General features: G+C 48.3%; 11 protein-coding genes across 14 annotated transcripts; 8 read left to right on the top strand and 3 right to left on the bottom strand.

The window, feature by feature from the left end:
• The first annotated feature begins 4,712 nt into the window (after positions 1–4,712).
• LOC117902083 (trichohyalin) lies at positions 4,713–6,831 on the top strand. The gene is made up of 2 exons (XM_034813176.1): positions 4,713–4,824; positions 5,293–6,831. Exons 1-2 carry the CDS (start codon positions 4,816–4,818, stop codon positions 6,811–6,813), a joined length of 1,530 nt encoding a protein of 509 aa, XP_034669067.1. The 5' UTR covers positions 4,713–4,815; the 3' UTR covers positions 6,814–6,831.
• A 1,745-nt stretch (positions 6,832–8,576) lies between these two features.
• On the top strand, positions 8,577–24,022 carry LOC117902085 (solute carrier family 17 member 9). 2 transcript variants are annotated; one of them, XM_034813179.1, is made up of 4 exons: positions 8,577–8,590; positions 22,469–22,537; positions 22,601–22,988; positions 23,041–24,022. In XM_034813179.1, exons 2-4 carry the CDS (start codon positions 22,470–22,472, stop codon positions 23,899–23,901), a joined length of 1,317 nt encoding a protein of 438 aa, XP_034669070.1. In that variant the 5' UTR covers positions 8,577–8,590; position 22,469; the 3' UTR covers positions 23,902–24,022. The 2 variants fall into 2 exon arrangements, with proteins under 2 accessions (XP_034669070.1, XP_034669069.1); XM_034813178.1 differs by lacking the exon at positions 8,577–8,590 and having other exon boundaries at positions 22,250–22,537.
• On the top strand, positions 8,971–10,324 carry LOC117902087. The gene is made up of 2 exons (XM_034813180.1): positions 8,971–9,367; positions 9,425–10,324. The coding sequence occupies exons 1-2, from the start codon at positions 9,037–9,039 to the stop codon at positions 10,165–10,167; spliced, it is 1,074 nt and encodes a 357-aa protein (XP_034669071.1). The 5' UTR covers positions 8,971–9,036; the 3' UTR covers positions 10,168–10,324.
• LOC117902082 lies at positions 10,121–12,227 on the bottom strand. The gene is made up of 2 exons (XM_034813175.1): positions 11,969–12,227; positions 10,121–11,906 (listed from the first exon to the last, which is right to left on the bottom strand). Exons 1-2 carry the CDS (start codon positions 12,122–12,124, stop codon positions 10,389–10,391), a joined length of 1,674 nt encoding a protein of 557 aa, XP_034669066.1. The 5' UTR covers positions 12,125–12,227; the 3' UTR covers positions 10,121–10,388.
• Positions 12,430–13,043, top strand: LOC117902091 (39S ribosomal protein L27, mitochondrial). Its single transcript, XM_034813187.1, has 2 exons — positions 12,430–12,589; positions 12,651–13,043. Exons 1-2 carry the CDS (start codon positions 12,526–12,528, stop codon positions 13,016–13,018), a joined length of 432 nt encoding a protein of 143 aa, XP_034669078.1. The 5' UTR covers positions 12,430–12,525; the 3' UTR covers positions 13,019–13,043.
• On the top strand, positions 13,171–14,275 carry LOC117902090 (60S ribosomal protein L27a). The gene is made up of 4 exons (XM_034813186.1): positions 13,171–13,241; positions 13,518–13,835; positions 14,055–14,189; positions 14,262–14,275. Exons 1-3 carry the CDS (start codon positions 13,239–13,241, stop codon positions 14,181–14,183), a joined length of 450 nt encoding a protein of 149 aa, XP_034669077.1. The 5' UTR covers positions 13,171–13,238; the 3' UTR covers positions 14,184–14,189; positions 14,262–14,275.
• Positions 14,528–16,124, top strand: LOC117902089 (probable pseudouridine-5'-phosphatase). Of its 3 annotated transcripts, none has more exons than XM_034813185.1 (4): positions 14,528–14,658; positions 14,869–15,005; positions 15,322–15,540; positions 15,641–16,124. In XM_034813185.1, the coding sequence occupies exons 2-4, from the start codon at positions 14,942–14,944 to the stop codon at positions 16,051–16,053; spliced, it is 696 nt and encodes a 231-aa protein (XP_034669076.1). In that variant the 5' UTR covers positions 14,528–14,658; positions 14,869–14,941; the 3' UTR covers positions 16,054–16,124. The 3 variants fall into 3 exon arrangements, with proteins under 3 accessions (XP_034669076.1, XP_034669074.1, XP_034669075.1); XM_034813183.1 differs by lacking the exon at positions 15,322–15,540 and adding an exon at positions 15,067–15,285; XM_034813184.1 differs by lacking the exon at positions 15,322–15,540 and adding an exon at positions 15,067–15,285 and having other exon boundaries at positions 14,610–14,745.
• LOC117902093 (NADH dehydrogenase [ubiquinone] 1 alpha subcomplex subunit 2) lies at positions 16,134–16,703 on the bottom strand. Its single transcript, XM_034813189.1, has 3 exons — positions 16,531–16,703; positions 16,362–16,468; positions 16,134–16,296 (listed from the first exon to the last, which is right to left on the bottom strand). The coding sequence occupies exons 1-3, from the start codon at positions 16,626–16,628 to the stop codon at positions 16,214–16,216; spliced, it is 288 nt and encodes a 95-aa protein (XP_034669080.1). The 5' UTR covers positions 16,629–16,703; the 3' UTR covers positions 16,134–16,213.
• On the top strand, positions 16,883–18,135 carry LOC117902088 (tRNA selenocysteine 1-associated protein 1). The gene is made up of 2 exons (XM_034813181.1): positions 16,883–17,024; positions 17,077–18,135. The coding sequence occupies exons 1-2, from the start codon at positions 16,989–16,991 to the stop codon at positions 18,067–18,069; spliced, it is 1,029 nt and encodes a 342-aa protein (XP_034669072.1). The 5' UTR covers positions 16,883–16,988; the 3' UTR covers positions 18,070–18,135.
• On the top strand, positions 18,695–21,897 carry LOC117902080 (PHD finger protein 14). Its single transcript, XM_034813173.1, has 2 exons — positions 18,695–20,980; positions 21,042–21,897. Exons 1-2 carry the CDS (start codon positions 18,802–18,804, stop codon positions 21,842–21,844), a joined length of 2,982 nt encoding a protein of 993 aa, XP_034669064.1. The 5' UTR covers positions 18,695–18,801; the 3' UTR covers positions 21,845–21,897.
• Positions 23,919–25,958, bottom strand: LOC117902081 (elongator complex protein 3). Its single transcript, XM_034813174.1, has 4 exons — positions 25,834–25,958; positions 25,531–25,772; positions 24,604–25,469; positions 23,919–24,542 (listed from the first exon to the last, which is right to left on the bottom strand). Exons 1-4 carry the CDS (start codon positions 25,853–25,855, stop codon positions 24,020–24,022), a joined length of 1,653 nt encoding a protein of 550 aa, XP_034669065.1. The 5' UTR covers positions 25,856–25,958; the 3' UTR covers positions 23,919–24,019.
• Between the last annotated feature and the right edge of the window lie 7 nt (positions 25,959–25,965).

Below are 25,965 nucleotides of genomic sequence, written 5' to 3'. Positions count from 1 at the left end.
GTGGCAATTTATTAATGCCCCCCGAACACAACGATGAGTGCATTCAAATTGCCTGAAGAGTGGCGTGGAAAAATACGAACAACTTCCACAGGCGACAAGTGCCGTGTCGTGCCGCAGCAGCCATTAAACCCATGTCCCACCAGCACAACACTTTTCCGTCATTATTGAAAGCAATTTCCCACAGCAAATAGAAAATCGAAAAACAAAAAACGAAACGCAAAATAAAATCAAGCAAAAACATAAGACACGGAAAAGTGAGATGCAAATAGTCGAAGGTTTTGATACGCTGCAAAGCGATTATTCCATGCACACTGAGAGTGATTGTGGGAGAGCGTTCGAAGTCCAAAGTCCAATGAAGCCCAAGCCAAAGAAGTGTAAAAAAGCAGAGCGAAAAGAAAGTCTTCCATCTCCTTCTTTCGTATACAGATTCACGGTCGGTTAAAACGGGGGTTGAAGCGCCAGTCAATTTTAGTTTGCAAGCTGAGGCTGCACGTGAGCCTAGTGGATCGTAAGAGCGAACGCGATCCCGCTCAGCGCGGTGTCAAAGAGCGCTAACAGAGAGCTGTAAACGGGAGAGCAGTAACAGTCTGCTTACAGTGGTGTGTTAATATCGCTTTAGCGCTGAGAGAAAACGTTACATAAATACATACATATGTAAAAGCATATATTCTTTTTTTATTGCTTCCCAAATCTCTACCCCAAGTCATTATACTCGTTGTTAGTGTAAAACAAGAAAATGCGACAAATTCCAGGGCTCAGGACGCAGCTTAGTGGCCGATGCGCGAATATTGCGCATACACCACCCCAGGGAGCCATAGAGCCAGTAGCTGGTAGCTGGTGTGCTGGCTGTGCCACGCCGGCACCCCCCACCATTACCCATTCCAATGCCCATTCCATTCACATTCCCACAGAGCCACAGCCGTAGCCCAATTGCTGGAGGTGATTTAACTTTTTCTGCCTGCCATTCATTTCCTTTTCAATAGCACAAAAGCACACAGCGATAGATAGATAGGCGAGAGAGAGGGTGAGCGAGAGAGAGGGAGGGAGCTCCAGCGAGATGGCAGAAATATTGTTGGCATACTTTTTTGAAGTGTTTCCTGCCTTCCTGCTTGTTGTCCCGTTAGCTCCTGCGTTTTCTGCTGTCTATTGCTGTTTATTTTAACTTTTGGCATTCTGCTGATGCTGCTGCTGTGTGTGTGTGTGAACCGGGGGACTTTCGTCCTCTGCCGAATGCAGCAATAGGAAAGTAAAACAAAAAGCGCTTAAACAAAAATATGAAAAATAAATTGAAACACTCTCAGCCGGGCCAAAAGTTCCCCCTCTAAAAATCCCCAAGCGATCCGCACTTCCACTCAATCAGCGGGATGGGCTCTGGCTCTGGTTCGGGCTCGGCCTCTTGGCATTTGGTGACATAGAGGAGCCATCCAGCCGGCTGGCAGCCCCAGCCGCAGATTGGATTGCTTCCACTTTTGACCAGAACATAATGGAATTTTCGGTTGCAGCAATGCCCAGCGGCATGCAGAATGGAAATGGAGATGCCCAACCATGAAATAACAATTCCGAATCTTTTTTTGTGTTGCAGCAATACAAAAATTCCACAGCAATCAACAAAAATCAAAATATTTTGTCATGCTGCATTTTTAATAGAGGGTGAAATTTGCCAGGCAATCAATTCGAGAGTAGGCTTAGGAATGACATTGATTCGATTTTTTGTAGAGAGATTTATGACTAAAATATTGCATACATACATTTTACATACATACATATGTACATATGTACATACATAGATATGTACATTTTTATCTCTTTCAATGCATTTAAATTGCAGCTGCATTTTAATTGCCATCATTTGTTTAAGAATGTGCTTTTAATTGCATTTAAAACAAATGCTAAGGAAAAACAAATAAATTAATTAAGGGACTAACATGTAGAGTCAAAATACACTTTCGATATACATAGAACATATGCTCAGATTTGGGATGCTTTGTTCTGAAATTTTGTATAAATATTGACTCTGATTATGCCTCATTCCTGATTCGAAACTATTTCTGAAATATATGAAACCTTTATAATAAACGATCCAGAAGAAATGGCAAAAGGAACAGAACATTTTATATTATTTAAACTCGTTCTAGTAGATCGAAAACGAATTGAAAAAAGTGATCAAATAAATTTTAAATATCGCTAATTTATTCAGCAAACAATTCCACAGCGTCAAAACCCTCATGGAAATCCACACTCCCTTCATTTTAGCATTTTCAAATGAATTTACAAAACTCCACTAGGGCAAAAACAAGCAACTTAATTGCAATTGCAATTGGCAATTGAAATTGATTATTTGCGAGTAATGAACCTTGGCAGTGGCAGGGAAATGGTTCTACAAAACATGTTGCGAAAAATGATTAATTAGCACGGGAAAATGTCCCGAGCTGGAGCGTGGGGCTTTTCACCATGTACGATTCTGCATTGCAATGCATGTCGGAATTGGCAGGACTATTTTCCCATTCTGGACAGCCAACTCAATTACAACAGTGCCGCGCCTGATGCCCGGCCATGCTGCTGGCCATTCAATTTTCCTCTGGTTTTCCACACAGCTCATACCAAATCCAGCATGGGGAAAAACAAGCGGAAACGCGTTTCAAAGACAAACACACACAGCCGGCGAATTGGGGCAGGAAAAAGTGTCCAACAATGTGGTTGGAGGGGGAGGAGAATACACATGTTACCGTATCGCCCATGCAGATGGACACCCGAATGCGAGGTGCGGTGTGGCGCCTAAAACTATGTTTCACGGCATGAATAACAGAATAGCTCGGCTCGGCTCGGCCCGTGGGTGTGGATGTGAATGTTGGTGGGATTTTTTTTTTGCAGCTCTTGGGCCTGTTCTTCTTTTGGCCTCGCCTCTTCTTGTATTTCAGTCATGCATGACAATTTTTTCTCTCTGCAGCAAGTTTTCATGACGTACCCTGTACGCGTAAAGTGTAAGGAGGGTAGATTTGTATTAGATATAAGGCAGGCGTACGCACCAATAGTGCCATCACCAGCATAACCATACATAAGTCAGGTTGGAATTGAGAGAGCGCTCAGCTTTAGGGAGGCTCGTCTCGCCGCAGGTAGATTTTGTAATAAGCAAGAGAGCCAAACGCAAGCTTGCATGCAGACAAACGGTGGAAAAAAACAACAACAACAACAGAGGAACCCTAAAAAGAGAGCAGATTTGCTCTCGCTTGCGGTACCTGCGATCGCCACCCGTGCACGCTACCTGTTACCTGATGGAAGGAGTTTTGGCACCCTAAACAACGGGACAGACAGGACAAATATAAAAGCTTTGCATGTACACTTACAATCACAATATTTATTTGATGTTATTGAGTTGCACTCCCTCATATTTTCCACACATTTGTAAGGTCTTTTTCATGCCATATTCTAGCAGTGCACAACACAAATCTAAGTACAGGGCACACCCCAGCCCACACTCACACCTTCCAACTGTTTTGTTTTGCTTTTCATTGCGCCTCTGCTTCTTGCCTTGTTATTTTTGCTCTTGCCTTTGTTTTAGCCCCTCGCTCTTTAGATGAATTTTACTTGTTTTTACGGGTACACGCGGCTAACACAATGGTGTTTGCCCGTTGTTTCCCTCGCTGTTGTTGGCTTTTGTTTTCACAGCTGATAAAGTTTGTACGCTTCGCTTTTGCGCCAGGACAGTGTCACATCCTTAAACCCAGTTTGGCGTTGCTCTATTCATAAATCTCTCGCACATGTGGAGGGGTGGGGCGAGGGATTTTACGGTTGAGTTCAGCCTGTTCCGTTGAAAAGGGATTAAAGATCGCCATGGATTGTGCCTAAATGTGTAAGTTATTTTATTAAGACAACAAATTGTTGGCCAGTTTAAAATGTCACAAGGAAATAAATACAATTTCAAAGTTGGGTGCATTTGGCAACACAAATCTGGACAGTTTTTTTCACCCTAACCTTTACACATGCCATTCCCTATGCGTGCTCGTTTAATCAATCTTCCGTTAGTCCCCACAGAGAGACACCGAGAGAGAGAGAGAGAGCGATGCAACTGACAAATGTGTCAGTGCTGGACAGTGCTGGGCTCTAACGTAACAATGATGAAAAACCTGTCGTATAATGAATCTCAAAACTAATCGATAAAGCGTGCTCTGGTTACAATCTGGTAGTCAGTCCATTAAAAGTTACCGTTCCAGCCTGCCGCCTATCCAACAACCACATATCATATTTCCCTTGTGTCCATGGAGTGTTGCCATGCCACATGCCGCATGGCTGACCGTTTTGCTGCTGCTGCAATTGGAGCTGCAGTTGCGAAAAATTTCAAATGCATGAGACCAACAACTGGGGGATTCGGTCAGGCCCAAAAACCAATTTCCAATTTCCTGTCTACCATTTTCATAAGCTGCTTTTACCTCAGTACCAGTCCACCCATTGATAACTCCTACTCCAGTTGTACCTATAAATTTCCCCTACCATTGCTCGGTTAAGGGTGCCAGTGGGTGACAATTTGTATGCAGTTTCGAAAAGTGAATGCCAGGCAGACTGCAGCTCGTATCTGTTTTCTGCTGGGAAGGTCATTTGTAACCCTAACTAAACAAATTTGAAAGCTGGCTGCAGCAGCATATCAGTTTGTTTTTTCCTGCAGATGATATAAAATGACCGATGGCCGATGGACTGCCCATCAGTTGTATACAGCAGAACCAGCCAGCAGGCCACACGCAGCAGCTAAACAAATTACCAAAGCAACAAAACAGCGGACAAACCCAAACTAGTCGCCTATTAAACGTCAGCTGAAACGCCATGAAACGGGTAAGTTTTCCATTAGGCCATAAATTATTGCAGAAAGGAGGTGCCACATAAATCAGGATAATCAAAAATACAAAATGTTAAAAGCCAAAAGCGCATTAAGGCAATTTGGAATGTGTCGAGAGCCAGCAGACTGGCAAAGTTTTGGCAGCAGAAAGAAGTGCAAATGCTCTGCAAAAGTGTGCTAAAAGGGAGGAAAGTATTACAAGAATTTAGCTACTGAAAAAGAGTTCTTTCCAAGTAGAATTGTACACCAAATTTTCACTAGAAAAGTTAACAAAAAACAACCAAAATTCGCATTCAAACATCCAGCAAGAAAAAACCCACACAAAACCTTTTTTAGACATGACAAATTTATGGCAAAATAAAGCTAAAAGGCAAGCCGGAAAAATTCAATAGCCAATTGATGCTGTCAGCGAATGATTTATGTCGAGTATGCCACAAAAATAACATTAATTTATCCACTTTCAGACCTACTTGTTGCTCTGCCTGAGCCTGCTGACCTGCAATGTGGCAAATTCCTCGTATCTGCGTAATCTGGAGGCACTGAATCAGCTGAGCAAATCTTCAACCTCCAGTCTACAGCAACAGCAGCAGCTGCTAGATCTCAATGGGAACGTTGATGGTAACAATGAGGACGATGATGATGATGCCACGACAATTACACCCAGCTCCAGCGAGGATTATGACACACGTCCGCAGTACAGTTTCGCCTACGATGTGCGCGACACGTTGACCGGCGATGACAAACGGCAGGAGGAGAAGCGAGATGGAGATCTGGTCAAGGGACAGTATTCGCTCATCGAACCCGATGGCACGCGACGCATTGTGGAGTACACGGCCGATGACGCTAGCGGCTTCAATGCCATCGTCTCGAATCAGCGTGTGGATGAGCAGCAGCAGCGAATCAGCAGCTCGTCGTCGTCATCCTCGCGTTACAGCAGCATCGAGGAGCTGCAGTCCCGCCTGACCGCCCAAGCGATAGCCGAGGCACAGAATCTGGCAGAGGCACAGCAGGCCAGCCAACTGCAGCTGGAGGCACAGAGTCGTCGCGAGTCCGAGAGCCAGGCGCGTGTTCAGGCACAGCAACTGATGGAGCAGTTCCAGCAGCAGGTACAGCAAACGGCACAACTCCGACAGCAGCAGGAACAGCAGCGACTGCAACAGGAGCAACAACTGCGCGATCTTCAGCGCCTGCAGGAGCAGCGAGAACGCGAGCAGCGAGAACAGGAGCAGCGAGAGCGAGAGCAACGGGAACGGGACTTGAGGGAACGTGAGCTCAGGGATCGTGAGCAGCGTGAGCGTGACCAGGAGCGTCGTCAGCAGCAGGAGCGTCGTCAGAGCCAGCGACTACTCGAGCGTCTCAGCAGCGATCAGCAGACGCTGCTTCTAACCCAGAGCCTGCCCAGTGCCAGCCAACTGCTCGGCCAGAGTGTCCAGGCCACCGTCGTGTCGCATCCACCCACACTGCTCTCCCGACTGCCTTCCTCATCGTCGTCCACATCCTCTTCGTCCCGCACCACTTTGCTGACCCGTGATCGCGATTTGGATGCCTGGCGACAGTTGCCCAGCGCACGCCTCACCATCGAACGCACGTCGCAGCCTCAGCTGATACTCGCCCAACCCGCCAGTGCCTCTGTGCAGGCTCAGTTGATCAGCGGATCGCCCCTGCTGCTGGACTCGAATCTCAATGGATTGCTCACCACGCGCATCAATGGGCATGGATCTCGTACTGGTTTGAGTTGGTCCAGTGGTCGCCGTTTGCTGAACAATGATCTCTGGCAGCTGGATAGACTGGATGAGGACAGTCGCCGGGAGGAGAACCGCAGAGAAGAAAACCGACGAGAGGAGAACCGACGAGAGGAGAACCGACGAGAGGAGAACCGACGAGAGGACACTCGTAGAGAGGATCTATTGCTGCGTCGTGAAAGCGAGGAACTGCGCTCTGGCAGCGCCGAACGCCTCAGCAACAGCCGCAACAAGGCCTGGTAGAGGCAATCCATCCACACACATCAAAACACACTTCAAACTGAACTCAAAATGCAGCCAACGGGCAACGACCAACGACCTCAACGATCTTCAAACTTGGACAATGATTATGTTTAGTATTTAAGTCTTAACACTGCCTTAGCTTAGCTCTAGGTCGACTCTTGTGTTATTTATTAGTTTAATTTCTTTTTGGGGATTTCGGTGACGCTTTTTTCTGCTCTTTTCTCATGAGTATTCTGTTCACTCTACAGAAATAATCCCTCTATGAGTACCCTTCGTTTCCTGCTAACGCATACAGCAAAAACTATGCCAAGAACTTAACCCAGTCAGGCGCTAACGCTTCTTTCTGTCTAACTTTAGCTCTAAGCTTAATTGTTTCTGTGTAACTTTATAGTTAGTCAAACTGCATTAATGTGAAAAAAGCAAAAAAAAAAGAAGGAGGAAGAAATAAACATCAGAATAAACAATGATGCTGCCAAGCCATGCCCTTTGCAAAGTGAAAGAAGAAGGATTTTATGTCTACAAATACTCCTCAAAGAGCAGAGCAACCGAGGTGCGCTGCTGCATGACGCGCGACACCAGATCTGCTCACGCTTATCCAGAAAGTCAAAGAAGTTTAGTCTAAAGTAAGTGCCACGAAACCACAGCGATACGCTGTCCAAAAAGTATCTCAATTTAAAGCAAATTATCTGCTGGAACAGTGCAAGAAAAACGTTGAAACTTATGGCCACAAAACTTTACAGGAAGCAGGAAGAGAGAGAGAGAGAACCATCAAAACGATAAGCCAACAGGTGGTGTTTGGGGCTCTGCTCCTTCTGCCCAACTAACCAAAGCCAGTTTGACCCTAATCGCCTTTCATGGACTCCGACACTCCAACAACTCTCGCTCGGTCATGGATGCTGCACTCGCCCAGGCACACTCCTTCGCTCCTGGATGTTCCTGCTTCCTGCTGCTGCTGTACACGTGTGCACGCAATTTGGTCATAAACCCCGAAGCCAAAAGTTTCCTAAGGGCAGCAAAATGGCAACAAATTTTTTAATAATAAACACTCTGGGCGAAGTACACGTAGATACTGAGGGAATGAAAGTTTTGCTGTGCCTTCTCTGCTCTGCTCCCATTCCATAAAGTTTTGTCGCTCGCACACTTAAAAGTAAAGTTGCACTTGAGTGCTTCAGGTTGGGGGAAGTCTATGTGGGGATGAGCATGAGAAGATGAGTTGGGATAAGGTTGTTAAGATGCCAAGGCAATAATAACTCGGCAAGAGATAATGAAAACTGGGCAGCAGGAGGCAGAAAGGGAAATACTCGCAGCAGGCAGGTGAAACTGAATTGATTACGTAGAAATTCTTGGGAAAAAGGTTGAAAGAAAGCCACTTGGCCAGGAACTCTTACTGGTACTTTAGTAAATAGTTAAGCTCGGCATTCTTCTTGGTGTGTTTAGGTATTCTAATGGGAAGTAACTGAACTCTTTTCATGGAGGAAGTGGGACAACCAGAAGACGAAGTCGAAAGACTATTTAGAATTTTAGTCGGGTACCTTAGGATGAGTCATGTGCCTGAGATAACTGATTGAAATGTGCTGTTGGGTTACAATTTCCCATCGCAAATTAAGTGTATAAGGTTACATGCAGCTGGTCTTTTTGAATTGAGCCTTCGGCGCCAACTAAAGGCTATTGTGCTGTTAGGCTCAAACAGACATGCACGCAACATTTCATGCCCTCTTACGTTTTATGGTTATGTTCTTTATTGGCATATTATGTTTACACCTTATTTTATAAACAATGCAGTAAAAGACAGTTTTTAAAATTAGTCAGACTTGTATAAAATTGATTTTTCCATCTGATAAAATTATGTGCTCAGTGCTGAGAGTCTTAGCTAGTTATTATTGTTAAGCGGAATATCAAAATCAAGAAATATGAATTCCAGACATAAGCAGAGAACGATTAACCCTAGATCGGCCAGTGGGTATTAAAAAATACGCACGAATTTGAGGAAACTTGATAAATTTACGCTCAGTTCAGATGTAGTATATGAAGGTCATAATTATTTGGTGATCAAAGAAAATGCTGGAATCTACGAAAAGAATCTAAAAACAGTATTATTTTCCGCAGCTTACCTCAAGTTCTTCCCCTGTTTAAATAGAGGGGGGTTGAGTGGGTTAATTGTTGATCTGTTTTATTTAAGTTCATTTTCATTTCAACAAACAAACAAACAAAACCCAACAAAAAATGGACTCGCCACCGCTACCCAGTCGCACGGAGGATTCCATGCTACGTCTCAAGATCCGCAGCTATGCCAAGGAGCAACGCCAGGTGCTTCGTACAAATGCAACAGATGCGCTGCGCTTCGGCTTGGGGCAGATCAGGAACGAAATTAGCGAGTTGGAGAATCTGAGTGCCAAGGATGTCAGTGGACTGGCGGCAAGAATCAAGCGGCGTAAGCATGCCACAGCGGAGGACATGTACCGCCTGAGTCATGCCTTTCTTCAGGGCAACGAGAATATTAATACATTCGCCGGGATACCGGGCGCCATGCAGGTGCTGGTTAAGGAACTAAGTGGTAAGTACCCTGCAAGCATTTCCCACAAGAGTTTCTATAGATCTTTCTGCTCTTTAGGTGCTAATATACAGCGTCAAATTGATGCCGCCGAATGCTTCTGCAATCTGTCCCTGGGCGATGGTCACGTGTCGGAGAAAATTGCAGCGCTGACGGGCAGCTATTTGGTCACATATTTGGATGGCAAGGAGCAGCGCCTGAAACGCAGCTGCCTGTGGACATTGGCCAACATATTGGAGACCTGCACAAAGGCAGCTAAGACTTTGTTGCAAATGCAGCTGGTGCCCAAATTGTGGAAACTCTACACGGCGCCCTCAGATGATTTGAATAAGTTTCAGGCTGATGCTGGCATTTGTTTGCAGCTGATTGCCACACACGCTGCCAGCGCTGTGAGTGATTTAGATCGCAGCTACATTGTGGAGCATCTACAGGAGAAGCGCCCAGCGAAAGAGGGCAGCGAATATTTTATGTACATTTTATTTCAACTGGAAATTGTCAGCGCCAAGCGGAAGCTAAGCGTGCGGCAGGCCGAGAGTTTGGTTAACTTTTTTGTTGGCAGCTTGGACAGCAGTTGGAGCGCCATCTATGGTGTGCGCGTGATGGTTAACCTCTTGGCTAACGGTGAACCACAGCTGCTGGGTTGCTTAGCGGCACCTGAGCAGTTTTTGGCTGCTTTAAATCGTTTATTTGCGCTGCGGAATGCCAATTTGAACTGCGACTTGTTGCGTTTGCTTAAGAATTATTTAAGTCTGAACCTTGTTGATAGCAATTTATTATTGGAACAACTCAAAGTTTATGCTTAAATTACATTTGAGTCTTGGGTGTCTCTTTATTGGTCAGAGGATTGGAGTTAAGATTAAACTTTAATGAGAATTTGGTACGCGATAAATAAATAAATAAAAACGAAGAAAATTCCTCACACTTAGGACAAAACTTGGCAAATCTTTGGATAAAACAAAACAAACAAAAAGTAACTGTAGGGTAAATACATCACGATATACACTTAGGGGGGGGTCACACTTATTTATAAATCATCTTCGAAAAGTGCAATTATGCGACGCCGCTGGGCATCGTCGTCTGTGTGGGGCTCGCTCTCGTTTTGGCTGTTGTGATAATTAATATTATGAATCTCCAAATCGGAGACAGAGTCAAAGGGTAAATTGCACTGCCCACAGCGAGCCGAAAAGGTTGGCGGTGCAGCTGCCTGAGCGGGCGGAGTGCCCGAGCCGGGGGTCACGACTGCAGCACGTTGCAGTTTTTCCAGGAAAGTCACGCGCTCCTTGTGCTTGTCGCCGTTGGGTTGTGGCTGCTGCGCTGGTGGCCGTAGACCCAAGCCCAGAGCTTCCCCATTGGGACTGGGTCGCAGTCCCTGCTGTGGCGAGGGTCGCAGGCCCATGCCAATCGAAGTACTCGCGGGCTTAACACGTATCGGAATGGGTTTCTTCACCCCCGCGAGCGATGCTCTTGGGGAATTATTGCTTAACTCCGCTTTACACTGAGAGTTTGTGCTCTCCGAGCGTGCAATGGCATACAAAACATTATTCTCCGCCGTTATGGGCGTCGTTGTGCCACTCGCAAAGTCGAACAAATCCTCCAGCTTCACCTCCAACTCTGGCTGGCTAGGCACAGCCGTCGCTTCCGCTGTCTTCTCCCCATTGGAGACCTTCACCTGATTAAGTTTCTCGGCCAGCAGCGTGTCAATGGAATGTTCCTGCAGCCAGGTGCAGGTTTTGTGCAGCGCAAAGATCATCCTCCGAATGAATTCGTGTGGGGAGACCATTTTCTGCTTGCGAATTTCCAGCAATTTTGTCATTTCTGTGACGAAGGTGATGAACTGATACTCGACACAGTTGTCCAGATGCGTCTGATGGGACTCCTCGAACATGAAGCGCTTCAAGCAGGCCGGGCACTTGCGCTCCTTCCACATGGGCTCGGGGATGGTGACTTTGATGTCGCGCAGTTGATCCTGCTCCATGGGATCGTCTTCCTCGAAATTCGTTTCGCTGTAGTTGTAGCAATTCTTGTGCTTGCGCAGCAGAGCAGCTTCCTCGTTCTCATCGCTAGAGCTGACAGCGGCATAGTCTTCCTCGTCGTCGACCAGACCGTTGCCATTGCCACTGCCACTGCCGCTGGGCAGCTCCATGTCTCTGCCCTGCTTGGCATTGCACTGCTGCTGCTTGTCGTATAACAAATTTAAATACTGTGTACGTTGCTCGGAGTTCACCGTCAGCTGCGGCACTTGCTGATTGAGCAGTTGCTTGTGCACTTTGTCCTTGTTGCCCTCCAGCTTGACGGTGTTATTCAGCAGCAGATTGTGCACCGGCCGCTGCTCCACATAGCTGAGGTCCTCGGCCGTAAATAGTGCACTCTCCTTGTCCTTTTTGCTCTTTTCCGTTATGTTTACCGACTTTTGTTGGTAGAGCGCCGCCAGCTTAAGGCTGAGTGCATTTTTAATGCACTGCTCACGGAATGTGACGGCGTGTTTCAGATACGAAATGCAGGGAGCGCAGATATTACGCGGCAGTCCATCATCAGTAGAGTTCTAGCAGAGATATACAAGAACACATTACACTAAAAACCTCGCCAATTTTCTGTTTGTCTTACTTTCAAACCCGTTGTCTCCTCCAGCAATATGTTTATCGGCTTCTGCCAGTTGAGAAATTCATTTGTTGTGCCATGCAAGTACGTTGGTATCTTGGCAAATATCTCATAGTCAGCGGGGCTGCTGCAAATGCGACAAATGTTGCCCCACGGCGACATGCTTATATGTATTTAACTTTAAACTTAATTCTAAATGCCGGAGAAAACAATACAAATTAATTTTCTTCGTCGGCGAGTGTTGCTCTAATGAATTTGGGTAAAACTACCACAAAGAGCTAGCCATTAACAGAGCGCGGTGTGCGTCTAACAGCACTTTTTCAATTACAATTTTCTTTAAAAAATTCAATATTTCTATATTTTGAGACAAACTAACACAAAATACAATGTTTTATGTTTTAGGAATATAAGCAGCACGATTTGGTACAAGTTTTCAGACAAAAATCTGTGATTTTTTCTCTATTTTTCTCGTTTGGTGAGTGTGGCAACACTGAAGTTGGATTTATATAAACAAAAGACAAATCCGCGTTTCTGTCGCTATTTAATCAATTAAAAACTACAAAATGTCGTTTACCATGATGCAGAAACTGTCGCTACAGTGTCTCAAAGCGGATCAGCCACTGATAAGTATGTGTACACCCGACAAAACCTGTTGAGAGGGCAACTAACTGGAATTTTTTCTCTGCAGCCACCATACGTAATGCCAGCAAGAAGACCGGCGGCAGCACCCGCAACAAGAAAGGACATCCCAGACCAAAGCATCGTGGATGGCGCGTGATGGACGGACACAATGTCTCGCAAGGCACAATATTGGCCACACAGCTGACAACGCGCTTCCATCCCGGCTTGAATGTTGGCTTTGGACGCAATGGCACGTTGTTTGCCATGGAACACGGCAAAGTGTACGTGACCTGCGAGACAATTGATCCAAATTGGGATCATTCTTGGGTGCAGAGGAACTACGCCGGACGCCAGGACCAAACCATCTATAAGAAGTTTTTCAACGTTATTCCAGAGAAGCAGCATCAACGCTTTCGCTTAGTGGAAGAAATTTAAAATGTTATAAATAAATTGTTAACCAGAAAAAAAACAAATTGTATTAAATATTTCAAGAAAATTAATGCGCCTAACAGCACTTAAGCCCCAACATTGCGCACAACGTCCCTCTGTTAACTGAAATGTGCGCGCAACAGCACATTTTCGATATACGATTTCCAGCCTGTCATGTTTAAGCGCAGCCAACCTCACTCACTTCTTTCTTTCCAAAACTCTGAAGATGGTGAGTGCACGTCGGTGAACGTTGTGCAGTTTGAATTAGATTTAATGGCAAAATAAACACACATTGCCGATGGCTAAAATTGATTAACTGTGCTGCAGTTTAACCGCACACAGTTAAAGCAAAAACTGTGCAATAGCAGAATGTGAAAGTGAGCAAAACGGCAAAAGCGACATCGGCGTGGCAACATAACCTCCACACGTGCCAATGGCCGCAGTCGCTTGGCTGTCACACGTGCAGGAAAACATGAATTAAAAGTGATTTCTCTCCCAATTGCAGTCAAATATCAAGCGGAAGAAGACCAGAAAGCTGCGTGGTCACGTCAGCCACGGTCATGGCCGTATCGGCAAGCACCGCAAGCATCCCGGAGGTCGCGGTAACGCTGGTGGCATGCACCACCACCGCATCAACTTCGACAAATACCATCCTGGCTACTTTGGCAAGGTCGGTATGAGGAACTTCCACTTGCGCCGCCAGCACAAGTTCAGGCCCGAAATCAACCTGGACAAACTGTGGTCCCTGGTCGGACCTGAGAAATTCGCCGAGCTGGAGAAGGAGAAGAGCACAAAGGCTCCCGTCATCGATTTGGTGAAATTCGTAAGTTCCTCCTCTTGTTTGTTGCTGTTTTTGCTGTTTCTTTGAACATGAAGATACACCCAAGGCGATGGGCGGACTGAATGCTTTCGTACAATTGCTCTCACCATGTAGAGGAAGCCTTACAGATCAAAGAAATAGCTACAGAAACATGCAAATCGTTCTTTTGGATTGTTTGTTGAAAATTGTATTAATTTATGTTTAATTCTTGTACCTGCGCAGGGCTACTACAAGCTGCTGGGTCGTGGACATCTGCCCGCCCGCCCCGTCATTGTGAAGGCCAAGTACTTCTCCAAGAAGGCTGAAGACAAAATCAAGAAGGCCGGTGGTGTGTGCTTGCTGAGCGCCTAAGTTAAGGTGCGTTTCATTGCCATAAGAGCTCTAGCTCCATTAAGTGTTCCCATTTATAATATTAATTTTGTATTGCAGATTCCTCTTCGTCAGAAAAAAGCAAACGGATTACATTCGAACATCTAAAATGTATTTGTTTTTTAATAAATTTAAAAGAAAAACAAATTTTGTGTAGTGGGTGGTGTGTGGGAGGGTATGGGTGTGCTGACAGCCGCAAGCAACTGTTATTATGCCACGGTACCGTTAGATGTCACACTGGAAATTCAATACGAACCTGCATGCATGTGTGTGTGTATGTGTGTTTGCCTAGTGGAAAAGTTTTTAGACACACTCGTCGCTTTTTAGCGAGTGGTGGGGCTTTTTCGATATATTTTTTACAGTTAAAACCCTAACATTCATCGTTTTGGGGCGCAACAGAAAGCGTTGTGGAGCGGTTGACGACGCAGGCCCAAATTCAGGAACTCAAACATTACGTGTAGGTCAAGGCTGTTGCACGGGCTTTATTCATAATTTGGACAGTGGAGCAAACGTCCTTGGGTCAAGGACACGCAAAGCATAAAAAGTAATACAAAAAATATGTGCGAAAGACCTTGACGAGGGGAGAGCGGAGGAACTATGCTGGCGGAAGAATTTCTATGGCTGAGTGGCGAAATTACGTTGTAATTTGTGTGTGTTTGTGTTGCAGCTCCTTTAGACGTATTTCACCAACAATTTACGCCATTACATAAGAGCCGGAACTGGAGGAGGAGCAGAGCAAAATGGCAAAAAAGGTTTTACGGAATGTCACCCACTGCATCTTCGACATGGACGGCCTGTTGCTGGGTAAGTGTCGCATGCGTTTTGTGATTGTGTTTGAATTTAGCGTCCCGTCTCTTGCCATCAGACACCGAGCGGCTGTACACGGATGCCGCACAGCAGGTACTCGATCCGTATGGCAAAACCTTCACATTCGATGTCAAGGAACAGCTGATGGGCCTGCAGACGCGGCAGGTGGCCGAATTTATGGTGAAATCATACGAGCTGCCCATCACCTGGGAGGAGTACGCCAAACAGCAGCGCGACAATGCGCTGACCCTCATGGGAAATGCACAATTGATGCCAGGTATTAATTGAACGTTTTGCCATTCCCAAATTTCAGACACTGAGCGTATTTACGAGGAGGTAACAAAGCAAATTGCCGCATCCTTTGGCCGTTCGTATTCGGTGGCAACCCGCTTTCGGGTCATGGGTACCACAGAGCAACGCTCCGCGGAGATTGTCATCAGCGAATGTCAGCTGCCCATAACGTTGAATGACTTCCTCAAGCGCTACTCGGACATGTGCCACAAGCGACTAGACAACGTGCCGCTTCTGGAAGGTTAGCACCGCCAGTAACAAAAGCACATCCTTGCGCGCGATTTTCATAGAAAATGTTTGCCTAAATCCACTCCTCATTGCCTTTCCTCCATGTCTTGCAGGTGCCGCACGCCTTTTGCGTCATTTGCATGCCAATAAAGTGCCTTTTGCGCTGGCCACCAGCTCGGGTGCGGACATGGTGGAGCTGAAATCCACACACCACAAGGAACTCTTCAACTTGTTCCACCACAAAGTGTGCGGCTCCACGGACGCTGAGGTGAAGAACGGCAAGCCAGCGCCAGATATCTTCTTGGTTGCCGCTGGCCGGTTCAGCGATACGCCAGATCCCAGCAAATGCTTGGTCTTTGAGGATTCGCCCAATGGCGTGACGGCGGGTGAGAGCGCCGGCATGCAGGTGGTCATGGTGCCCGATCCACGGCTGTCCGAGGAGCGTTGCTCCCATGCCACACAGGTGCTGCGCTCCCTGGAGGACTTCAAGCCGGAGCAGTTCGGACTGCCGCCGTTTAGCGATTGAGCTTAGGGATTTAATCCTGCAAATTGTAATCCTACGATTTTCCCAACTAAAAATAACAAAAAGTTGCCAGCCGAAAGTTGTTGGGTTTGTCTTTTGTACTTTTAATAACGCCTAAAATTGGTTACCCTCCCCGCTAGATAAGTATTTTTGGCTTCTCCGTTTACTTGCCCACCGCTTCCAGTTGTTTTTGGATGTCGGGCGCCTCGCGGTTACTCAGCGACACGGAAATTTCCTTGCCTTTGCCTGCGGGTGGGAACATTTTTACAGATTAAAGTTTGGGCAACTTCTGAAGCTTTTTATATAATTACCATAACGCGCCCATAGCCTTGGCTGTGCGCCAGAGCATTCGCGCACCAGTATTGGCAAATCGGGATTGGCTTTCTTCAGATTTGGATAGAATTTCTGCACAAATTCCCTGTAATTATTGGTTTTTCCTTTTTCTATATTATGTAATTACTATAAATAAAACCACCTAACCTGGCTCCTTTGGAGGCCTCGCCAGCTGGATCTAGCACGATGCGCAGCTCCTTAAGTTTGGGCGTAAGGCTGGCCAGCCGGGTCAACGTTAGACGCATTTTTCTAAATGTTTTGAATTAAATTAACCAAATCGCACGCAAACGGTGAAGGTCAAACGGCGATAGGTTTGGGCTATCGCACAAAAGTATCGATAGGAGCTCGGCTCAAACCAAAAATTACGGATATATAATTTTAGACATTGAAATACAGTAAAGTAGTGTACACGTGCTATAAATAAATAAATCCGTAATAAATATTTATCCAAGCAACAGTTCACAAATCAACAAAGAATATATTATATACATCGATTTATAGCTACATCAATATATGTTTAATCGATAGCAGCGTGCCGTACAGCAGCTATCACTATTGTTTTTATTTTCTCGGCTGCCGACAATTTTATTTTTCTGACTACAATAATGGCGTCCGTGCATTGCCAGCTATGGATGGGCAGTGTAAGTAGCATAAATAATTGTCTGAGGCTTTGCTAACATTCACAATTCACAGCTGGAGTCCTACATGACGGAGAACTTCATAATTGCGGCCTTCCGCAAAATGGGCGAAGATCCGACCACAGTGCGTTTGATGCGAAACAAGTACACGGGAGAGCCCGCCGGCTATTGTTTCGTAAACTTTATATCCGACGATCATGCACTTGATGCCATGCACAAGCTGAATGGCAAACCAATACCCGGCACCAACCCCATTGTGCGTTTCCGCCTGAACTCCGCCAGCAATTCGTACAAGCTGCCGGGCAACGAGCGCGAGTTCAGCGTCTGGGTGGGTGACCTCAGCTCCGATGTGGACGACTATCAGCTGTACAAGATCTTCTCCAGCAAGTTCACATCCATCAAGACGGCCAAAGTGATTTTGGACAGCTTGGGCTTCTCCAAGGGCTACGGCTTTGTGCGCTTTGGCATCGAGGATGAGCAGAAGTCGGCGCTGTACGACATGAATGGATACATTGGTCTGGGCACGAAGCCCATTAAGATCTGCAATGCTGTGCCGAAGCCAAAATCCGAGCTGAACGCTGCTCTGGGCGTCAGTGGCAACACCAGCTACGGCTACACTGGCTCTGGCGGAGGAGCTTCATCGTCGCCTGCCGCCGGTGCGGATTATTCGCAGTACTACGATCCCACGAGCACCTATTGGCAGGGCTACAACGCCTGGCAGGGCTACTACGAGCAGGCGGGACCCTCCATTACAGACGCGGCTGCCTACTACCAACAGGCCATGTCACAGTCCCACTCGAACCCCACGACACTCGCCCAGCACGCGGAGGCCTGGAGCGCCCAGCGCAGCGCTCAGTACGAGCAGCAGCAACAGCAGCAGACAGCCGCCTCCAACGGTGGCACAGACGATGACTTCGGTTTAGTGGAACATAAATTTGTGCTAGACGTGGACAAGATGAATCGCGAGGCCATCGATGCCGATCGTCGTCTGTATGATGCATTGGAGAGCTCCAAGTGGCTGCCCATTGAGCAGTTGGAGGTGTTTTAGGGCATTTTTAGAGCATAAAGTACGTTTATGGAAGCTTTTTTAATAGTTTAAGACGGTCAGGACCCTGCGAGATGATAAAATATGCATAGAATAAAACTAAAGAGAATATTTATACGTTCATTCTTTGCGCGTGCGTAAATGTTGTTGGAAAAACACGTTTTATGCTTGTTTTTGCTGTTGATCATTTTGCTTAAGCCCTACTTCATCGAAAATACAATAAAAACTTTAGCTTCGAACTGCTATTGCTGTAGACAATTGATTCATCAAGTGGATAAAATTATGTGCGCAGTGCCGAGAGTTTTAGCTAACTATTAATAAACAAACGAATATCAAAATTGAGAAATATGATTATGGATCATGTTCTAAGATCTTTTAACCCATTGCCAACCAGTGGGTGTTTGAGAACAGTTCAGCTGCAATGAGAGCTACATATTTTGTATATTATTAACATATGTTAAGATTAAGATATACTTGCTTATATATCCCCTATAATATATTATAAATTGAATAGTCACCATATATTTATGGTATAGTTTGAATATAAGAAGATATACTACGGTATATTGCCATGCGTTGAACGGTAAATTTGTTCAAAAAGTGAGCGGTCACACTACACACATGATTGTGAAAAAGCGAAGAAAAACGTAAGCTTTATAGGGGTTAAGTTTAAAAGGAATCGAAAAAATTTGAAAATTAGCAAAAGAGACGACTCGACTGCGTTGCCATTCAAAAATGGCACCCTTCAAGCGGGCGCGGCAGCCAAAGATATCAACGCAGGCCCTGCTCGACTTGGATCTGGGCGAGAGCTCATCGGACAGCGACTTTTGCCCAGACATCGATGGCTGCAAGGACGAGAGCGACGGGGAGGGTGACAGCAGCGATGCCAGCAGCAGCGAGTCGGACTCCAATGCGGATGACTCCGAGGCGGAGAGTGATGATTCCACGCTGCAGCTGCAGCAGTTGCTGGCGGATAGTGAGGTCCAAGCGGCGCCACTGCAAAATGGCATCAATGGAGGCGATTACGGGCCACCAGTGGCTGGCGGTGCTGCGACCATATCGATACGTTCGGTGCAGCTGTCCAGCGCGCCGGCGAAGCGTATGTGCTGCGTGTGTCTGGGTGAGCGCAGTGACGATGTCAACGAGATTGTCGAGTGCGATGCGTGTGGCGTGTCCGTGCACGAAGGCTGCTACGGCGTCAGCGACAACGTGAGCATCTCCAGCACAAACTCCACTTGCTCCACGGAGCCTTGGTTCTGTGAGGCTTGCCGCGCGGGCGTCTCCGAGCCGGACTGCGAGCTGTGCCCGAACAAGGGCGGCATCTACAAGGAGACGGACGTGGGCAAGTGGGTGCACCTGATCTGCGCGCTGTATGTGCCCGGTGTGGCATTCGGTGAGGTGGAGCAGCTCTCCTCGGTCACACTCTTCGAGATGCAGTACAGCAAGTGGGGCGCCAAAGTGTGCTCCCTTTGTGAGAACTCTCTCTTCGCACGGACCGGCGTGTGCATTGGCTGCGATGCGGGCATGTGCAAGACTTACTTCCATGTGACGTGCGCACAGGTGGCGGGTTTCCTCATCGAAGCCCATCACGAGGATGATGCAGCGGATCCGTTTTATGCGCACTGCAAGGTGCATTCGGAGAAGGAAATGATCAAAAAGCGACGACGGAATTATCACACGCTGCGCCTCAACATGCTGCAGAAGGCCAAGGAGAAGGAGCAGCAGCAGCAGCAGCCCGTGGATGAGCCCAACACGAATCCCGCACAGGCGAGGATACAGCGGAAGTTGCTCAAGATCCAACTGAAGTACGCGCAGCACAAGGAACTCAAGCCAGCGCCTTGGGTGCCCACGCAGAAGATGTCGCGACTGCTAACCACTTCGGCCTCTGCCTGCCGCCGGCTGCTGGCCAAGGCCGAGATCATGTCCGTCGATGTGCAGCACATGGAGCAGCGCGAGGCGCACATCAATGCGCTGACAGACATCCGAAAGAAGTGGCACATAACGCCTGCGTTTAGCGTGGAGTTTACGGCCTACTACATGGATCGCATTGTGCGCATGGAGGACTTCCGACAGCAGCAGCAGCAACTCATCAGCCACAATGCCATTCTGTCCAAGGATCAGGACAGTCTGCGCGCGCAGTACGACTCCTCGCTGGAGGAGCGCAAGGCGGAGAAGGCCCAGCGGGACACGCTGCTGGCCACAATACGCACGCTGCATGGGAATCTGTCGCATGTGGCACCCTCCGTTACGCTGCCCAATGTGGAGTTGATTGCTCGGCCGCTGCCTGAAGCGCCGGCCAAGACCAGCACGCCCACGCCGCCACAGCGTCCCATCTCCGTGCCCACAGCAGCAGCGCTCAAAATGGGCGTGGGCTTCCCGCTCGCACACCTCGGCCCACCCGGCACCAAGTTGGACTCCTCGCGGATGCTCAGCACCCAGGCAAAGCAGGGACGAGGCAGCGGCACACCCGCCATAGCGCCTGCCATGGCCTGCGGCATTTGCAAGCGAAACAACGATCAACATTTGCTGGTCAAGTGCGACACCTGCAATCTGCACTACCATTTGGGTTGCCTCAACCCGCCGCTCACCCGTCCGCCCAAGAAATCCAAGCAGTATGGCTGGCAGTGCTCCGAGTGCTGCGACAAGTCGGATGGTTCGGACGCCGTCACAGAGATCTCCTCGGGTCCGCGCAAGTCTCGCACGCGCTTCAACAAGGATGGCAGCTTGGTGTACGTGGATCGCTATTCCCTGGACGATGTGCCGGCACCAGCGACAGCGTTTGCAAGGGAAATGTCCGCCAAGCGAGCGCTGAACAAATCCCTGCCAGTGGCTGTGGGTCCGGAGCTCTACGTGGATCTGACAATGTCGCCGAAACGACCGAGGCAGCAGTCGCCGCGGAAAACTCCAATAAATGGTAAGGAATTTCTGGCTAGTTCCCAATTTCGCAGCAAGTTTCATTATCTCCCCTCCCCCAGTGCCCGTGGCTTCCACTTCTGCCGCCGCTTCCACTGCGCTAGCTCTGGTCACACCCATCACAACGCTGCTGTCCGGCTGCGAGGACTCCGTGGACGAGCTAAGCGGCAAACTATCGCGCAAGGGCAAGCGCAAGGACAAGCATAAAAACAAGCACAATCTCTCCTCGGACACGGAAAAGTCCTTCAGCAAGGAGCACAAGCGAAAGCGAAAAAAGCGGGCTCATCTGAACGAGAATCCGGCCAATGCCGCGCGAAACACCATCAAAATTATACTGAAAACGATGCGACTGCCCGGGGAGGATGCGCCTGAATCTCAGTATTTCTATGTGCCCGCCAATGCAGTGCGCTCCGTGGATGAGGCATCGCGGCCAACGTCCGTGGAGACAGTCGAGGATATTGTGGCGCCGCGAGAGGAGATCCTTGTGCCCGTTGTGATGCCCGCTGTGGCGTTGTCCCCGCAAAAACTAAAGGACAGCAAGGAAACACCAGCAGTAGTAGCAGCAGCAGCAGTGACAACCCCACCCGAGAATCCATCGCCCAAGCGGAAGGTTAGTCCACGGAAGGCAACGCCTCGCGTGGGCCGCCCGCGGGTGTCCAACCCCAAGCCCGTGGTGGAGATCAACTGCTGCGTGTGCACCAAAACTGGTAAAACCAATCAAGTGGTAACCTGCGACGAGTGCCACAAGCATTATCACTTTGCCTGCCTCGATCCGCCGCTGAAAAAGTCGCCGAAAATTCGCGGCTATTCCTGGCACTGTGCGGACTGTGATCCCACGGATGACGATGCACTGCCAAAAAAATAGAATCTGATGTTAGTTTTAGGTTTATTTAGGTCTTTATACAATTTTTCAATTCAAACCATATTTACATATACTTGATATTTACCATAAAAATTAAATTTATTAAGAAATTTCAGTGCAAATTTTAATTTTCTGAGACAGGCGGCCGTTTGAAATTCGCGCTTGAGCATCTGGCAACGACAGAGTATGGCCACACTATCATGTGCACCCTACATTTAGGTATTTCCGTTCTGTCTATAGGTCTGCCTTCATATTTTAGTTGTTTTGTTGCGAAAAATACATAAATTAAGCAATTAAATTGTTGCAAACTAAAGAGTTGGTTGGAAAATAGCAAAATAACGCTTTTATTTGCTGGAGGGAGCGTAGCGTATTGAGTGGTCGGGAAGACTGGTCAAGATTCATTCTTCTATCGCGTTGCCAAAAACCAGCTGCTGGTTCTGTGAAAAATAGCCACGTAAAAATACAAAACTATAGAAAGTGTTTCCCATAGAAAGTAAACAACGCTGCTTGCTCGCCCCAACAACAGAACATGCCACAGCGGCAAGCGGCAGCTGGGAAAATGTGTGACGTGCAAGAAGAGCTCTCAGCATAGGCACGGACGTAGCACACAGTCAATTTATTAGACACCATGGATGAGAAACTCAAGTATTCGCTGCTGCGTGGTGAGCTGGTGGACACACAAAGCATATGGACAAGGTAACGGCACAGAGGAAACAGCAATTTCCATCAAAAACTCATCGTTTCCACGCTTTTTTCCAGGCACGAGAAACGCATTTGGTTCATCACACTGATAACGGGCACATGTATGCTCTACTCGACACGCACAACCATGCCACTGCTGGTGCCGGCAGTGGCAGCAGCACAAAAATGGAGCAAAACCGATTCGGGCACCGTGCTGAGTTCCTTCTTTTGGGGCTACACCCTGACGCAGGTGGTGGGCGGTTACTTTAGCGATCGTTTCGGCGGCCAAAGGGTCATACTATTTGCTGCTATTGGCTGGTCACTCATCACATTCCTGATGCCCACGATTATCTGGTCTGTGGGTTCCATCAAGAGCTATGCCATTCCGTTTATTGTGGCCATTAGGATACTGAATGGAGCCTTTCAGGGCGTGCACTTTCCCAGCATGATCAGTTTGACCAGTCAGGTGAGTGTTGGACATTCCTTTGCTGCTTTGATTCTATCTTTTCCTCTTGCAGAACCTCTGCCCCAACGAACGCAGCAGCTTCTTTGGTCTGCTGACTGCTGGCTCCGCTTTGGGCACCCTACTCACGGGCATTATGGGCTCCTTCCTGCTCGACTACTTCGGCTGGTCGTATGTCTTCCGTGTCATTGGCCTCATGGGCATTGCCTGGGCCTTGGTGCTGCGCTACTATGCCATGGCCGGGGAGCGCAATCGCATCATCAACATAGCCACACCCTCGCGGCTGTGCGCGAATCGTACGCCCGCGGAGACTGCTGTGCCCTGGCTGCGCTACTTCAGTCGCTTGTCCTTTTGGGCGTGTGTCCTGACGCATGCCTGCGAGATGAATTGCTTCTTTGTGCTGCTCTCCTGGCTGCCCACGTACTTCCACGATGGCTTCCCACACGCCAAGGGCTGGGTGGTGAACATGATACCCTGGCTGGCCCTGCCCCCATGCACTCTGTTTGCCAAGTACTTGACGACGCGTCTGCTGGCACGCGACTGGCACACCACGACGGTGCGCAAGTTCATCCAAAGCTGCTGCTTTGCCGCCCAGAATCTGGCGCTGTTCGTGATGAGTCGCACCACGGACTTCCACACGGCACTCATCTGCATGACGATCATCATAGGCGGCACGGGCTTCCACAACAATGCGGTGACGGTGAACCCACAGGACTTGGCGCCGCTACACTCCGGCAGCGTCTTCGGGCTGATGAACACAGTGGGCGCCATACCGGGATTCCTGGGTGTGTACCTCGCGGGGCACATTCTGGAGCTGACACAAAGCTGGCCGATGGTTTTCAGCGCTGCAGCGGGCATCAATCTCGTGGGTTGGATTATATTTCTGGTGTTTGGCTCCGCGGAGGCAATTGTTTAAGGACCGAACACACTTTTATTTATGTATATTTTATGTGTATATATTTTAAGGCCCAGAATTAGCGTTAAGTAGCGAAAATCCTACAGCTCCCACGGCGTGATAAAATATTTAAACAAACTCATTCCGACAGCATCTTCGACATGTACGGTCCGTCCAGCGTGTAGCCGAGCTTCCGGTAATAATTGCGTGTGCCCACGCCCGAGATAACCGCCAGCTTGCGGCTGCCATGCTCCTCGATGGCTATGCGTTCCGCCTCCTCCATCAGCAGAATGCCAAAACCCTGATGCTGAAACTTGGTGGGATCGCGCGCATTGACCGGCACCACGGAGCCATAGACATGCAGCTCCCGCACAATGGAACACTCCCCCTTGAGCTCAGGCCGGAAGGTGTCCGGGGAACACTTGCGCAGACGCAGCAGACCCACGAGAATGTCCTGCTCGGGATCCTCATACGAGAGGAACGTCTCCCAGCCACCATTGGCCACATAGTCGCGTCGGATGAGCTCTATGTCGTAGGGTCGCACTTTGTTGTGTATCTCCTGGATGCCAACCTCGCGGGTGCGCACATCGCGGCAGGTGGTGCCCAGATCCTTCATGCGCGCGAGGGCCAGCTCACGCAGATTGCCATGCTCCACACCAGAGCTGCAAAGGGAGGAGGAAAACTCTGTGAAAAGTGTCTCAGAATGGAGTGTTTATCGCTCACCTAACCAACGGCATGGGAATGTCACGCTGCACGCGATAAACCCGCGTCCATGGCGGCACCAGCGCTAAGATTTTGGCCACCAAATCCACCAGCATGGAGGGCGGATACGACTTGTAGCGTCCCGTCTTCCACAGCTCATAGAGGCCCGTGCCGCGTATGACCAGCGTAGGATAAATCTTCAGTCCATCTGAGCGAAAAGCGGGATTCTCAAAGTATTCTATGAACTGCTCAATATCCCGCTCAAAATCCACATTGGGCAGATCGGGCATCATGTGTGCCACAATCTTGTAGCCAGCATCTTTGCCCAGCTGGAAACTCTCGCACACAGCGCGCACCGTGTGGCCGCGATTCGTGTCTCTGGCCACATCCTCGTACACAGACTGAACGCCAATTTCCAGCCGAGTGCAGCCATAATTCAGCATATCCGACAGATGCCGCTTGAGGCAGTAATCCGGACGTGTTTCAATTGTAATGCCAATGCACTTGGTGCGAGATTTCTCCGAGTAGCGCACCGCTTCGGCCACATTTGCGCTGCTGTGACCGGAGAGCGCATCGTGAAGATTTCTTATGAAATAATCGCGATATTCCTCCGACAAACACATGAAGGTGCCGCCCATCACAATGAACTCCACTTTGTCCACACTGTGGCCCAGCTGCTTCAGCTGTTCCACGCGATGTCGCGTCTGCACAAAGGGATCGTAGCGTGCGCGTATGGCACGCATGGAGGTGGGCTCATAGCCCGTGTACGACTGCGTGGAGTACTCAAAGTCGCTGTCCGGACCGCCAGGGCAATACACGCATATATTACCCGTCATATTGATGTGTGGACAACGATGTGGTTTGCACATAACAGCAACGACAGCAATCTATAAGAAAAACAACCATTAAAGTGGCTTAAAAAAAATGGGACAAAGCCTTGAAACTCACGCCGCTCGCTGTGCGAATGGGCTTGGCCCGCAGCTTGGGCAAAAGTATCTTTTTGGCATCCTGCGGCACTGCTGCTATGATGTCCACCAGTCGTGGCGAGCTATCCAGGCCATATTTGGACGCCACCAGCGACTTCATGCGATTCAAATTGACATCCTTCTTGGCTTCGTGTGCGGCGAGCAGCTCTTGAATTATTTCCCCGATAACAAGCACCTGTCGCTCCTCACGACTCAGACCAACACCTGTCAAAGGAAAAAACGTTGTTTATTGTAATCAGTCTCTGTGTTTTGTGAATAAACATACCCAACTTCTTTTTTGGCTTCATTTTTGTGCAAATTTTAACATAAATATTGCACGTGTGGCGTTTCAGCTGTTTTGTTTTGTTTATCGATACGCAGTACACAGTTATCGATGCGCACAGCTTGTATTGCGTGT

The sequence above is a fragment of the Drosophila subobscura genome, chromosome U (genome assembly GCF_008121235.1).
Source record: "Drosophila subobscura isolate 14011-0131.10 chromosome U, UCBerk_Dsub_1.0, whole genome shotgun sequence".
NCBI lineage: Eukaryota > Metazoa > Arthropoda > Insecta > Diptera > Drosophilidae > Drosophila > Drosophila subobscura.
The sequence above is the reverse complement of the archived record's forward strand: the minus strand, read 5'-3'. Positions and strand labels throughout refer to the sequence as shown.